General features: G+C 50.3%; 1 protein-coding gene across 3 annotated transcripts in view; it reads left to right on the top strand.

Annotated features, from left to right (window-relative positions):
* The first annotated feature begins 7,396 nt into the window (after window positions 1-7,396).
* Window positions 7,397-15,825, top strand: part of LOC140899594 (ras GTPase-activating protein 4-like) — a 53,719-nt gene continuing 45,290 nt past the window's right edge. For all 3 annotated transcript variants that reach the window (XM_073315372.1, XM_073315371.1, XM_073315373.1), the window contains exon 1: window positions 7,397-7,562. In XM_073315372.1, coding sequence (XP_073171473.1) covers window positions 7,498-7,562 — 65 coding nt within the window. In that variant the 5' untranslated portion in view covers window positions 7,397-7,497. The remainder of the gene's footprint in view (window positions 7,563-15,825) is intronic.

Raw genomic sequence — 15,825 nt, 5'->3', positions numbered from 1 at the left:
GGCTAGCGACTCCCAGGAATGATACAGGTGCTGAGAGAGAGGCCTAACCAAGCTTCCTCTGTTACTTCCCACACCCCTGCTGCAGCTCTGAGCGGGGCCACTGAGCTTGTTTTATGCTCCCCCTGCAGAGAAGTCAGCACAGGCAGGCAGAGCCGGGCACAGCAGCGGCCAGCCAGCCTCCTGCCACAACAGCCACTGGTACGAGAAAGCTGGTCATGCTGCCTCTAATGTACAGGCTGCAGCCCTGGCCATGCCCTTCTGCCCAAGACATGCCCCCTGTATCGGAGTTTTGGGGGACAGCACAGAGCTGACTGGGGAGGCCTCCTGCAAAAGGGGTTTTCCATGGGGTGGGACTTGATGAAGGCTTTGATGCTCCACAGCATCTAAGTTATAGGACAAGCTTGGCTAGCTCAGTTGGTACAGCCTCAGCCTTTTAATCTGAGAGTCCAGGGTTTGAGTCCCTAGTCACGCAAAAGGAGCCTTTTCCCCCGTGGCATCTTCCAAGGACTTCAAAAGGCACCTCTTCACAACCGTCCCAATGCAGTGGGGCCAGATAACCTGAAACGTTAGCTTGGAGAGGTGTGAACCGCCTTAACCCTTTTACCGCTGATCCTTTCAGCAATGACATCCCAGCTGTGGGGGGAACTGGAAGCAATGCATGGCCAACTCCCCCTGTTCCAACCTGAGCGCTGCTGGTTGAACGTGCTCCAAGCGGACTGTTTTATTGCTTGCCAGGGGCCTGGTCCTGCATTCTTTGAGATTCCCAGGAACTGCAGTTGGAGTGCCAGCAGCACCAGGAATGCAGGATCAGGCTCAGTGTTTGCAATGGGGATCAGGCTGCGGAGAAGACTCCCCGTCTGTGCATACCAGAGACTGTTTGTTTTATTTTCCCCCCTCTCTTTTGGATCTTGGCCACTCGCTCTCTGCAGGGACTGGCTGGCGTCTCACACTGGGCATGGGAACCTGGCTTCACTGGGAGATTTGTGTGCTATGAAAAATGACATTTACCCAGAGCAGCAGCTTAAAACCTCCTCTCCCTCTCTACTCCCGATTTGCAAGAGTAGCTCCACTGGTCAGCAGGCATGAACCTCCTTGCTCGTGGGGGTGCAAACCAAAGATAACTCCTCTGAGCTCAGTGGGCCCAACTCTCCTCTCTTACACCAGCGTAGCCCAGTTGACTGCCATGAAGCTAATCCCGATTTACAGCAGTGCAAGGGTGCTCAGAATCGTGTCCAGCGTCTGTACTGTTTACCAGTGGCAGAGACCTCCAACCGGAGAGCACCAGGGGCAGGTTAACTATTATGTGACCAGTGAGCAGCTGCTCTTTCTCCTGTTGTGTTCCTTTGAAGTGAGCTGGGATTGCTGGGAAGGGCATTACTGGGGAAGGGGACTGAAGTGGATCCCAAGCTCTGGTGTGGAGCTCAGTGAGCGTTTCTCTCACCGCCTTCCATATTGCTAGAAAATCCCTTTCCTAATGACCAGCTGGTTAATGATGGCCCTGGTTAATGTCAGCTTTGGACAGGATTATGCTAATAAAGAGGGGGGTTTAACGTTAGACAGAGGCTTGTTTAGTTTGGTTTATACGAGCTTTGACATGTCTGTTGCTCTGTCTAGCATCAATAAATATATGTATTCCCCATTGGCCCTGCAATCACAACACTCAACTCTGCAGCCCCCTGTGGATGTCAGGGCCTTGTTTCCAGGCCTCTTTCCTCTTCCTGCTGCTCTCTCTAACTAACCTTCCCTTTCAGAACTGGTGCTTCCTTACTCAGGATCTGTTGCTGGTTCTGGTCACATCGCTAGTAAGTCCCACTGATCTCCACAAACACTAATCTAACCCTGTATTTCAAGATCTAGTATCTCGATACGTGTCAGCTGCATGTTTTGGTCATTCAGTGTGTTGTTAGGTTTCAGAGTTACCAGTCCATCTCCGTGATGAATGGGCGCAGTTCATGCTTCTCAGAGCGGTTGATCCTGAAGTAACCCTACAGGTCAATATGGCTTGTGTCCTCTGTACCTTCTCCACAGAGGATGTGGGGCTTTCACAGGGCCTGATCTGAGACCCTGGCTCTTTAGCCCCATTAGCTCTGCAGGTCCCCAGTCCAATCACCAGTGTCGCCAAGCTGGTGGCCGTCACATAAGCGCTCTGCAGACTCAGGCAGAGAGTCCCTGCACTGGTTGCATTCAGGGCCAACCTTTTCAGGGGTTTCTTCCCGCCCCTAAAGGCTAGAGATGTATTATGATGAAAGCTGAGATTCCGGAGCACGATTCTGCAGCAGGCCCTGAGACTGGCCTAACCTCCCTTGCTCTGTCACTTCCCCTACCCCCGCAGCTCTGAGCAGGGGCACTGCCCGGCCAAGCTCAGCTCCATTGGCCCTTGGCTTGTCAATAACAACCAGTAGATCAGAAGAGTAATTGGCCTTTTCACAGGGGCCCTCCATTAGCGAGGAGGGGATGGAATCCCCCACTGCACCGAGTGTTTGCTGTCTCTAGACCTAGGCCCTCATTCAAGCAAGGCACTTAAGAACATGCCTAACTTCAGACATGTGAATGCGTTGCTTTGGCGCTCACCTTCAGCCAGGCTCTTTGGTCAGTGGAGGGATGTGGTCACCGTTCCATGGGCCACGTTCTCCCCCCTCCACCCCATCCCCTCTGCACTGCAGAATGGAGGGAGCTGCTGCGGAGCACAGAGCTTGGCACGAAGGGGGGTGTCGTGTAAGAGCTGGACCCAGCATAAGCAGTCCCTGTCCAAGTGGGAGGACGACGGGAGATCACCAGGATCCCCTGCTCCGCACTGACCTGCCTGCCTCCTTGCAGATGCCGTGGCTTGCAGATGCTTGCTTTTCTTTCTCCCCAAAGCAGGGCCTATCCATGCCATGAAGCTCCTCCTGCCCCACCTCACTGCTGCAGGACAGAACCCCTTAGAAGCCTGCAAGTGACACCCCTAAGAGTTGCAGCAGCATGGCCTGGTGGCTTGGGTACGTAGCTAAAAAGCAGGAGACCTTGGTTCTATTCCCAGCTCAGCTGTGTGACCTTGTGTCAGTCACGTCTCTCTGTGCCTTAGTTTTCTATCCGTTAAATAGTATATAGTGCTTCCTTGGCAGATTTAAAAGCCCATTAATGTCTTCAACCCCAGAACTCCCCTGTGAGGCAGGGTAACTCCATTATCTGCATTGTACAGGCTGGCTACAGAGATACTAAGTGACTTGCCAAGGGTCATGCAGGAAGCTGGTAGCAGAGCAGGGTACTAAACCCAGATCTTCTGCATACTAGATTAATGTCCTAACCATGGGACTGCACTTCCCCTGCTTTGTCAAGCACTTTGAGAGCTATGGAAGAAAAGTGCTACAGGCTTATTTGTAGTGAAGAGCCTAGGTCCCCAGGTAAGCAAGGCACCTAATGACATGCCTAACTTCAAGCGTGTGAATACTCCCACTGACTCGTGCTGAGAGTTAGGAGCACTTGTTAAATTGGGCCCCTAGTTTAGCAAAGAAACCTGGTGGCTCTTGGAGGCATTAGTGGGGGGCATGTGTATGGCTCACCCTGGTGTAAATCAGGAGGAACTCCACTGAAGTCCATAGTTATAGTGATCAGAGGTCAGAATTTAGGGCCCCTCCAAATTCATCAGGCAAAGGCATCTATTCCAGTCTCCTGAAACTGGATCCCGGCTCAGCCTTCCTTTGCAGAGGCTGATCTGTTAATAAAATGCCATATGGCTTAGTCTGGAGAGGAAGTCAACTCTCTCCTAATCCTGGATCCCGCTTGTGGGTGTTACATCTGGGCAACTTGGATTTCTGAATTAAAAAACTAACAATAAAGCTTGTAAGGCCAACATCAGCCGTGCCGTAAACAGCAAAGTAAGTTACATATCGAGTATAACCTGGTCAGAGTGCTAAAGTAATGAGCTGGCGTGGCTTTGTGCAAATTGAGTGTGGCAGGCAGGAGAATCAATCTGCAGGAGGATGTAAGGTAAAGCAAACTCCCTTCGCCCTCCCACCCCCACATGTGCTCCCACACCCATTTACAACAGCAGAACTCCATTGACTTCAGTGGAATTTTTACGGGCTGCATGTGACATCGGACTCAAACCCTGAATTCCTGCCTGTTTTTCTTTTTTCCAAGAATGAAGATGAAGAGAAACAAATGGGAGGGAATAATGGGAAGAGAGAGAGAAAACAGTGTGGGTAGCTGGAATAGAGCAGTGTGTGTGGGAGAGATAATACTTTGCATTTCAGCTGCTGCTCTCATCCACACATCTCAAGGTAGTTTTCCCTTTCTTTAAACGAGAAGCCCAAGACCCAGAAAAATTGAACCCAGTTCCTACCCAAGTTCCTGCAGCTGGGTAGCCAGGAATAGAATGCCGGAGTCCTGATGCTCTGTTCTGATCACTAGACCACACGGCCTTTCAATTAGCTAATGCTCCACTGACTGGCACAAGGTAGGAAAATGGCCTGAAATGAGACAGAAAATAAATAGCGCAGGGACATTAGGTGTTAATACCCTGCGCTTCTACAATGTCCAAGAATTTCATAGCTCTTTATAAACCTTGATGTGTCCCACTTTTTTTTTTATAAAGGATTAATAAATTGCTAGATGGTTTAATAAATGGTGAATTGGTTGTTATAAAGGCCAATAGGTTGCTTATATCACCATCTAGAACACCTTCTGCTGATGGCTAATAACCATCTCTAGCATACGTTGCCCATGTCTGTAACATGCTTAGAACATCTGGTCACATCTCAGTATAAAACAGGATCCATCAATGAATTAAGCCACATGAGGAATTTGTTTCCTGAACCTATACAGCATTAGGCTACAGTTTGCTCTCCCTTTTCCTCAATGAAAATCTGAAGTAACTCCTTTGAAGTAAGTCCATGTTTACAATAGTGTAGCTAAGAGCAGAGTTTGGCCTATATTCATAGACTTTAAGGTCAGAAGGCACCATCACCATCTAGTCTGATCTCCTGCACGTTGCAAGCCGCAGAACCTCACCCAATCACTCCTATAATAGACCCCTAACCTCTGGCTGAGCTACTGACTCCTCAAATCATGGTTCAAAGACTTCAGGTTACAGAGAATCCACATATATTTACACTAGTTGTGTAATTCAGTCTCTGAGGTAAATAATTTACTGTACTTTGGTTTTTGAGGTAACACCCAGTGTGGGGGAGAGGGCTCCGAAATGAGGGACATCCCGTTTACTGTTGAACAGAGCACAGGTAGGGTAGGAGATTGGTCAAGAAGAAAACGGACTTCCCAATTCTGCAGCCTGTATTCGCTTGGGTAACCCATATCAGTCCTAGTGTCTCCATTGACGTAAATGGGCTAAATCATTACTCAGGCAAAACTTTCCTTGGAGAATTGTGTGAGCGGCTCAGGGTTTGGCCCAAATGTTTTACTCAGCTGGATAAGGATTACTCCTGGGAGTAAAGTTTGCAGGTTCAGGTGTCTGGTTTATCGCATGCCTGATTCTGTTCCCTCTTATATCAGCTGCTGCTGGCTTGCACGAGACACAGTCCCAGAGACTAGGACTGAGTGCACCAAGAAGCACAGTCCAATTTGTTTCTGGAGCACGGTGGTGTTTGTTCCAAGCACTCAAAGTTAGGGCTGGCTGCGAGGGTGCACTGAAAGGAAGGATCCCACACAAGGTTCAGCAGATTTCCATGTATGGAAAGGTGTGTTTATTTTATCTTGGTCAGTTGCGTCTGGTCAATTGTATCCAGAGTTATTTAGGGTCCCTTAAGTTGTGTGTGAGACTGATGGGATGAGTAGGGGACTCATGGTGGAGGGTTATTTTTTGGGATGTGGATGGGAAGTTAGAAATGATTCTTTCTATTGTAGTTAATTAGTGGCTAGATCTTCAGAAGATCTAAAAGAGGCTTTAAACCAGCTGAGGACCTGGCCCTCTATGTCAATTGTGATAGATTATTGAAATAGAGACCCCCAACTCCCCTTTCCACTGAGGGAGATCCAAATCTGACTTGCCCCAGCGTAACTCTTTGGACTGCCCTGGAGCAGCACGTGAGTCCCTTCATTGTAAGTGAAAAGAGCGTTAGGCTCTTAGCCTTAATATAATCTTGTTTTAACCAATGGTATTTTTTTTCTTTGAGTTGAGGAGCATTGATAACTTTGCTGGTCAGTATTAAAAGTTTTGTTCGTGTATTTTTCTTTTCTTGTGTGATCAGTAGGTTTTATTGGGATTCATCGGGTGATACACAAAACTTTTGTTAATTACAGGCTTAGATTGTAAATTCCCTGGGCCAGGGATCATCTCTTTGCTCTGGGTTTTGTACAGCACCTCGCACAATGGGGTGCTGGTCTATGACTGGGCTTCTTGTTGCTACTGCTGCAATACAGATAACAATGGAATGGGATCTCTGTATGTTTCTCTAACGTTAGTGTCTGGTTCTCTGCATTCAGTAAGTCTTCAGCCCACTTAACTGTATTTAACCCATCTTCTCCCTGTGTTTTCATGCTCATTTGTATTCTAGTTTGCAGGCAACACCCGATTTAACTCAGTGCAGGGCTTGGAAACCTTGGGTACTCATCTGCTTAACAATGTTGCTAATAAATCAGGGTCTGAGCTCCCTCGCCGTGTATTATTCGGTGAGTGTGTCTACTGGTTTAGGTCTCTGCCCCATGTTTACAGTCCAATGTTTGAAGGTGCCAGAGGGCGGACCCTCAGCCTTGAGCCTCCTACTGTTTCCACTGTACTAGGGTGACCAGACATCAAGTGTGAAAAATCTGGACAAGGGGTGTGGGGTAATAGGAGCCTATATAGGAGAAAGACCCCAAAATCGGGACTGTCCCTATAAAATCGGGACATCTGGTCACCCTACACTGCACACCCATGTAAATGGGGAGTAACTCCACAGAAGTCAATGGAGTTACCCCAGTGTGAAACTGGAGGAGGATTGGTTTCAGAGTAGCTGCCATGTTAGTCTGTATCCGCAAAAAGAAAAGGAGTACTTGTGGCACCTTAGAGACTAACCAATTTATTTGAGCATAAGCTTTCGTGAGCTACAGCTCACTTCATGGGACGCATGAAGGAGGATTGGGAGTGCGGGCTGCCTGCGGGAGCCAGATTGTGCCCTTGCAAAAGCATCACCTGGAGAAGCAGCAGCTGTGGCTGATTCACCGACATGACTATCACCGGAGTCGCTCTTAGCCCAGGGGCGCGTTAACCAGCTCAGACAATCGGGTGTCACACTCCGCCGCCTCGCTTTAGAGCAACGCCCCAGAGGGGGCGCATTACCGAGCGCACACCGAGCAAGCAGGCGGGTCGCTCTCTCGCCAACAGCCAATCCCCGCTGGAGCTGCCCGCCTGACCACGCCCCCTCCCTCCCTCCTTTTTCTGATAGGCCAGCGAGCTGCCGGTGACGCAGCTCCCCACACATGGGTGAATGGAAGCGTGAGCCGCCCAGCTGGGCTGTCTCCTCTGCCAGTCCCCAGCGTCCTGCAGCCGGGCCAGGCTCGGGAGCCCGACCGGGACCTGCCATGGCCAAGAGGAGCTCGCTGTTCATACGGATCGTGGAAGGGAAGAACCTGCCAGCTAAGGACATGTAAGTAACAGTGCTTCTCCCCCCAGCCCCGTGTGCGTGAGAGAGAGATTCTCCCCCCAGCCCCGCGCGTGTGATTCTCCCCCCAGCCTGGTGTGTGTGTGTGGGGGGGGGTGCACAGGCATCGTGGGGGTGATTTGCAGGGGGGCTGGCACAACTCGTAGAAGGGGGCTGCTGAGAACTATTGAGCCAACCTGTAAACCCTGGATATGATGGAAACCACTTCAAGCCAGGGAGTGCAGCACCCCCACACACACCCGAACTCTAGTTCCAGCGCCCATGGGGGGGGGGGGGTTTGTTGGTTCTAGTTTGCAGATTAGTGGTGGCCCATGAAACACAGGGAGGATAGAGATCGTTGTGAGGGAAGGAAAAAAGATCTCCCTGCCCCACAGGACTGGCATGTTCAACCCCAAACAGCAAGCATGTCCAAAGTATTATCCCTTCCCTCCCCCACTGCCAATTATCCACATGACTGTCACCCCCAGCCTCCCCCCGTGCAGGCCTGTCCATAGAGTGATTGCTCCTGCCCCATGCCCAGGGTTATTGCTACTCCGATACAACCCCTATTGTAGGCAGGCTTTGAGGGATCTCCTCCGCACCCCTCACTCACGAAAGCTCATGCTCAAATAAATTGGTTAGTCTCTAAGGTGCCACAAGTCCTCCTTTTCTTTTCACTCCCAGTGTAGTTCTTGCATGTGAACCCTCACGCCCCGCCCCAGTGGGGGGGGGATGTTCTCTCAACACAACCCCCCACGCCTTACAGGGTTAGTCTCCCAACACACCTACTCATGCTTTCTTCCCAAGTGAGGTCTAGGGTTATTCCCGAACACACGCACCCTCTCCCGATGTAGGCATGCTTGAGAAGTTATTTCCCAATATATGCCATGTGCCTTTCCGATGCATGCATGGTTTTTTAGGATTATCAGCCAATACACCTGTACTTCTCAGAGTATGCCGGTACTAGCTCTGGAAAGTTGGTACAATGCAGTGTCCCAGCACCTGGCTATTCTTCACGTTGCTTCTCTTTTACAGACACTGGACTGTAACCAAAAGAGGTTGATTTATTTATTTGCTTCCTGATTTATTCTTTCTTTCCATCCTGTGTGGCCTTTTCTTGGGGAAGAGAAGTGGCTACATGTTGCTTTTTTCTGGGCAGGAGGAAGCAGCTACATGAGTGATGGAAAAGGTTTAGTAAATGAAATAGATAAGATTTTGCTGCTTACCATATGGAGGCATTTGTAACCAGGTTCCCAATGTAAATCCTGAATCGCTCCGCTCAGCTAGGACAGCCATCTCCGGAGGCTGTCAGTGTTAAGGAATCAGACTTCGGGTTGGTGGGGCTGAAGGGCTGCCAAAAAAAAAAAAAAAAAAAAAATCCTAACAATCGTCATGGAAAAAGAATAGACATAAATAAGGAAAGAAATGTGACTTTTGAGTGTTTTACAGGCCTGATTCTGAAATGAGGTTTACGTCAGTGCAATAATGCCACACTCCTGATTTGCCTGAGTGTGAATGAGAGGAGAATTAGACATTACAGAAAACTGAGGGTGAAATAACATTTTTAAAAATGCGTTGCCCATAGACTGCATTTGCAGGGAACAGGGACTGGACAAGCTCTGATTTCACCAGCATGGCTGTGTGATCTAGTGGGTAGGGCATTTGCTGGAGAAACAAGAGACCTGGGTTCCATTCCCAGCTCTATCATGGGACTGTTGGGTGACCCTGCACAAGTTACTTCCCCTCTGTAAAATGAGGTTAATTATCTTTATCTGCCTGTGTTAAAGTGCCTTGAGATCTGGGGCTGAAAAACCCTGGATTAGGGATCGTTGTTCTTCTGTCTTTAATTTGGCCAGCCAAACACTGCTCAGGTTTATACTCCACAGAGCTGTCCACGCAGCCCCTAAAGTGGGTGGTGAGGCTGCACAGGGGAGGTGGAGGAGCCTGGATAGCCTAGTGATGGGGCCATGTCGGTACCTTGGGTGTAAGCGAGAGCTAATCCAGGAGGAACCCTGCTGAAGTCAATGGACCTTACTTACCCCTGGGTGAGATCAGAATCTGGCCCAACCTGCTTTAACTTGGAGGGAGGCAAAAGATGCGTCATGGGATGGGTGGCCAGACTGATTCGAGTCTGTCTCGCTCCAGTGCGTCCTGCAGCAGCGTGTTCTCCTTGCGACTCCAGTGCCCTGGGCTCCAAAGCCCAGGATCCCACCCCTTCACCTTGGATCGGATCATGGTTCCCGATGCTTTCGGTGACATTACTGGGTTTTGTGTTTTGTTTTGGTTTTTTTTAATTGCTCTTCTGATTAAATCCATTGACTCCATACATCAGATCCTCAGCCGGCGTAAACCATCATAGGGTCACGGAGCGATGCTGCTTTATACCTGCCCAGGATCTTGCCCGTTATAGTTGTGGATGTCTGTGAGTGGTGCACCTGCTCTGATGTAAATCTGGAGTAACTCCATTTGTTCCAGCTGAGTTACTCTGGATTTACAGCAGGATTTGGCTCTGATCCTTGCTCCCAGCTTTCACTCGATGGGCCATATCTTCAGCTGGCCTAAATCAGCACAGACGCTGCTGACAAGTCCTGGGGACGGTTCTTTCTTGTGCCTGCTGAAGATCTGGCCCCACACCTGTAACAGACCTGTAAACAGACCTGAAGCCCCAGCTGCATGTACAAACCTGCAGCTCCAGGGTGACTGATCTGCGAGGTTGCTGATCGCCACAGCTGAGCCTGCGGTGTCCAATTCGGCCCACGGGGCGCCCTGACATTTTAGGCAGCCTATTCATTAATATATTAATGGGTTTGCCTTCTCAGATACCTGGAATGAAATTCACTCCCCAGGCAGCAGGGAGAGAGCCGTGCCTTGGCTTGTCTCCAGCTCCAGGTTGGCTTCTCTGGCCCTCTTTGTGTTTGTCTTCGGTCTGTGTTAGTCAGGGCTTTGAGGAGCCACGAATCCCAAGGGTTCAAGGCCCTGGACCGCTCTTTGGGGAGTCTGAGCTAGTGACGTCCTGTATCCGTGGAAATAGACGGGAAAGAAGCTCTGAACTTGCCACTTCTCCTGGATTTGCCTTTCGGTGGCCCTGGGGTTGTTCTGCCCAGCCTGTAATCACTTCTGAGGTGGTAAAAAGTCTTAGGGCCTGATTTTTCCTTTCCTTTCTACCAGCTTTACTCCAGTGTAACTCCACCAAATTCAGTGGATTTACTGCCGATTGACACCAGCGTAAACACGAGGTGATTCAGGCCCTGTAGGGATAAATCCTGCTCTGGGTGACACTGTTGTAAATCCAGGATAACTCTGTTTCAATAAATGGATCATTCTGTATTTACGCCAGAGTAGCCAAGGGCAGAATTTGGCCTACAACATGTAGCTCGGGATGGATCCAATGCAGGGGTAGCTTATGGAAACTCAGCCATAAGTGCACCTGATTCGCCTCTGGCACTGCCATACCACCAGAGACGTGAGCTATTTACCCTGTATGAAGCGGGTGTGAGATATGAATCAGACCCAGTCAGTGCATGGATCCAGCTTCTGCAAGAATCTGAACAAACCCAAGTACCTCCTGTTCAAGAGATGCTTAAATGTGGCCCCAAATTTTAGCCTCATCTTTAACCATGGGAAAAAGTCCTGTTCAAGTACAAATCTGCCCTGGCAGTGTTTGCAGCCTAGACTTGGCTGCATTGAGAACTTGAAACTGACTAAACCAGAGGGAAACAGACTTCTTTGATTTCTCCCCTCTACCCCCGCCATGGTCTGAGCCAAGGGGGAGAGTGGTGTTTTTGTTTTTTTGTTTTTTGTTTTTTTTTTTTGCGCAGAGAGCCATGAACAGTATCAAGTGAGCTGGGTTTTGGACACTCCCTTTCAATAATCTAAAGTCATGTTAGGAACATGGGGATAGAAATGGGTTTCTGTATGTGTAATATGTTTATAGGGAAATCACCACCACATGCTGTCCTGTGTACCAGGCATGTCATCAGTGCAACATCAGCTCAGTTTACATCCAGGTTTCCAAACACCGCCCCTATCTTTGGGTGCTTCGCTTGAATCTCCTTCTGTGGGCCCTGTTAAAAATCCTGTTGACTTCGCTGTTTGGTGTGTATCTGGCAACTGAAATAAGGTTTTTTCCAAGGAGGGCTGGATCCAGGGCCTGGTGGCGGGTGGACCATTCTGGGAAGAGTGACTCCACTTGCCAGCTGGCAAGGGCTGGGCTCCCGGCTGGCTGCCTTACAGGGATTGGGTTTCTTACCTTCAGCAGTTTCTGGGTGCTTACCAGAAAGGCACCTCTCAAGAAGCTATTTCTAGACTGCCTGTAATAACATGCTGCGTCCGTGCGAATAGTTCCTCCCACCCCTGGGGAAATGTTAAGCGTCCTTCTCCCAAGCAGTCAAGCTGCCGATTGTTTATTGTTTAATTGTGGGTGATTCAGTGGCATTTGATAGTGGGGGACTCCTAGCAACCAGAAATAGCGCGGACAGGTGTTGTGTGAGCTTCGCCCCCCCCCCTTCAGTTCAGTTCTATTGTGAGCTGCAACGCCCCCCTTTGTTAACCTAATGCTGGGCCCCTCCCCACAATGCACCTCAGTCTTGACTTGCAGCATGTCTCTTCCAGTTCAGTACAGGTTCCCTACTATCATCAGCTGGGATGTGGACTGTCACTCCTTCTGGTTGGAGTAGGAGCCAAAGTCAGGAATCCAGTAACCAAAGCCAAGGGGTTGGGGACTCGGGGCCAGAGTCAGGAATGCAGTAACCAGGGCCAAAGGTTCAGAGCTGGACTCGGGAACCAAAGCCAGGGGTTAGAGATGGAGTCAGGAAGCCAGTAGGCAAGCAGGACTGGCAGGAAAGGAGCAAGGCAGGATGGGGGCTGGAGCAAAGCAAGGAGAAGGGTAGGCACAGCAGAGATCTGCTGCGGGCAGAGATCTGGTGAATAGCCAGAGCTCAGTTAGAGCTGTTGTACTTAACAGCAGGCTTCCTGGCTTCCTCGGCCAGTCAGGCAGAGTGGTCATCAGACTCCACTGCACTCACAGGCGGCCCGGTGATCGGCCAAGTGCAGCTGCAAGGCCTCATGCCTGACACCCTACACGGCTCTGCCAGTGAACCACTGCTCTGCCAGTGAACCACGGTCCTGGCTGGCCGCATCTCCTGCTTTCCTAGGCTGTATCATGCCTGGGGTATCTCCTCTGCAGCCAGTGGAACTGCACCAGGGACTGATTTGTTGGGTTTGCGTTGCGGACGAACGGGGACCACGTTGAGCCACCGTACGTATTTCGCTTCTGACCAGCTCCTTGGTTTGGAACCTTTGGCAAGGACCGGCCATTGCACTAATCCAGCATGCTAACTCCTGTAGGCTGGTGGCTGTGACCCTGACCCCTCCCACTCCCCGTTCTGGGGACCTCGATGCAAGGTCGTGCACAGAGCATTCAGCGGCACAGCAAAAGCGTCCAAAATGGAACAGGCTCGTGCCAGCTGGGCAGTTTAAATGGTTCCTAGCTAGCCCTGGTACGGCCACAGATTTACAAGGAGGTCAGAGCAGCAGGGTGTGGGGAGAGGGATGTGACTAATTCTTAGGTGTCTCCAAGCAGCTCATTCCTAGGGGATTAGGGGCCCCCTGGAAGCTTCACCTGGAGCATTAGTTGAATTCCTGCGGCCGTTTTGTTGATTGTGATATTCCACCACTCTGCCTTCCTGCTGTACCTGCTCCTTGTTCCTGGGGGAGGATGGGACATGAAAGCAGGCTGCAAGTCACTTCACCTTTATAGACCGTGCTTGTACATCTGATCCAGAGAGGTGGAATATCCCTGCTGAATCCCAAGGAGATGGCCTCTGCAGGAGGGGTCATGGGTTATTTCTATGGACAGATGTCCTAGCAGGTTCATCCTGATGCCTTCAGGTACGGTCTTGCCTAAAGTTTTTACCCTCCTGCTTAGCTAGCACAAATATAAACACCAATATTAGAGTCTCATCTGAGCAAAGGCCGTTTCTGTCTGCTGGAGTTACCCAAGCTACTGGAATACAGTCATAGCCCTTGGAGCTCGCTGCACCTTCCGGCTGAAGGTCTCGGAGTGCTTTACAAACATGAATGCGCTAAGTCTCACCATCTCCTGAGGAGGCAGATATCCCCACCCTCGTAGAGATGGGGAAACTGAGGCACAGAGTTCAGGAATGAATTGCACAAGGCTATGGAGCAAGTAGCAGAGCTGAGAAAGGAACCCAGGTCTTCTGTCTCGGGTGTACTTGCCGCTAGACAATGCGGCCTCTTACCTTTCCTGCTGAGGACCCATGACTCTTAAATGATCTCACCCTCCACGGACACCAGAGACCATCTGTGTATGTCTTTCAGCAGGTGACTCAAGACACCTTGGCTGGGCTCTCCAAAAGAAGAGTTAGGTGCCCAACTCCCTTAGGCCCCATTGAAAATCCCAGAGATTAGATTAGTTTTTAGACTGCTGTTGTCAGTGTGCAGTTGCGCTGTGGGGTGAGAGGCAGTGCAGGGTATGTGAATGTGGGTGGATCTTGTGGCTATTTCTGTTTCTGTCTCTATCCCAGCTTAAATATCGGTCTGTTAGACAAGGCTTGCAAAACGGCGGGGGAGATGGTTGTCTAGAAAGTGGAAAAACCCAAGTTTTACTTGCCTATCTTCATGGAGAAGGTGGGCAAGCAGATTCTGTGTCTTGGCTAGTACATTTAATGATGATTTTGCCAAGTTGGATTAGTTTCTGTCCGTCTTCATGTGCAAGGAACTGTGTGAGAGCTCTTACTTACTACTTTTTGATTTATTTAACTTTCACTTTTTTTCTTTTGTGTGTGGATTTTTTCGATCAAAAGTCTAGATCTTGTCCCCACCCCCATCTTTCCGGAAGGCACTGGCTATGTGTATGTACGCTCGGGGGAACGGTGTCTCTTTGCTACATGTTAATTGACACATTATAAAATCTCAGTGTAGACAGGGCAAGTTGTAGTTTTAACTTAGGTTAACAGGCTGAAACAAACCCTGTTAACATGACAACTTGCGCTCTCTCCACTAGGATTTGGTAAGTACTGGCTAAGGCATTCAAAAGACTCCTTTTTCCTTGTGTAGACATGCTCCTAGTGAAGACATGGGAGTCCCTGGGGGTACACTGTAACAGGCCGGTCTGCTTCTTTCCAGGCCAGGATGCCTGGGACCAATCAGTCCTGTTTACTTAACCCTGTCCCACTACCCCTATGCAAGGTGTGGGACTTGGAAGGAGGAGGAAGTGAGGAAGGAGTTTCTGGGGTAAAGCTGCCAGAATTCTCTGGGGGATGGTGGACATGCAGGCTAGAGCAGCTGAGGAGAAAAGCTGAGGGGGGGGGAAGTCTCCTGTGATTAGCCCTGAGGAGCGAGGGCCCAGCGGTTGAGGGCTAGCTGGGGAGGACAGAAGTGAGGCTTCTCAGCAAGGAGGCAAGAAGCTGAGAGCTAGGAACTGGCTGAGGACTCTGGCCTGCCCAAGGCCCTTGAGAGGAGGGTAGACCTGACCCCATGGCTGGGTAGACTGGAGCCCAGACTCTGGCTGTCAGTCAGTGGGACAGCAGGCTGCAGTCCTTCTGCTGGCTCCTCCACAGCTTTCTAGTGAGGTTCTGGCTGCATTTCCCGCCACATCGCCTCAGATTTGCACATGCTACCCATGGCCCCCACAAAGTCGCAAAACCTCCCCATGAACTTCCTCCTCACACTGGCCAAGAGAGCAGTCCACAAGAACAGCAGGAGGAGGAAGTTGGATGGGAGGCTTGCTCTGTGGCTATGGAATCTGCTTCCGGTTCCTCATATCAGGCAGAGTCTGGCTGGGCAGGCGGTGTCCACTGGCTCCTTGGACTCCTTTGAGGAACTGTGCGGGCTGTGTGGGGTTCTCTGCTCGGTGAGCCCCTCTGGATCCCTTGACCCACACTCCTGTTCCTGTTTTCTTGTGATTTATTTTTTATTTGGTCCCACGGCCATAACCATTGGCCAACTGGGCTTTGTGGTTCCTCCCCATAGGTTGAAGAGGATAGGTCTAGGCCCACCCATCCAAGGACCTACAGTAAGTAAACTGGGACAGGCCTTTGCTGCTGGGAGCCACCTGTAAGCGAGGGGGCTGAAGGCTGAGCCCTATGGGGCTGGAGACTCTTGTTTGGATATTGCTTGAGGACTTGGACTAAGGGACGCTGTATCCCAAGACTGTCCGGCCAAGCCACTTTAAAGCATTCAAGTTGCCTCTAGCTACAAGTTGCCAAAGTAGGCCGAAGCTCATCATGGGATAACTGAGGAGGAAACG

This window comes from Lepidochelys kempii, chromosome 17 (genome assembly GCF_965140265.1).
Source record: "Lepidochelys kempii isolate rLepKem1 chromosome 17, rLepKem1.hap2, whole genome shotgun sequence".
Taxonomy (NCBI): Eukaryota; Metazoa; Chordata; order Testudines; family Cheloniidae; genus Lepidochelys; species Lepidochelys kempii.
The sequence above is the reverse complement of the archived record's forward strand: the minus strand, read 5'-3'. Positions and strand labels throughout refer to the sequence as shown.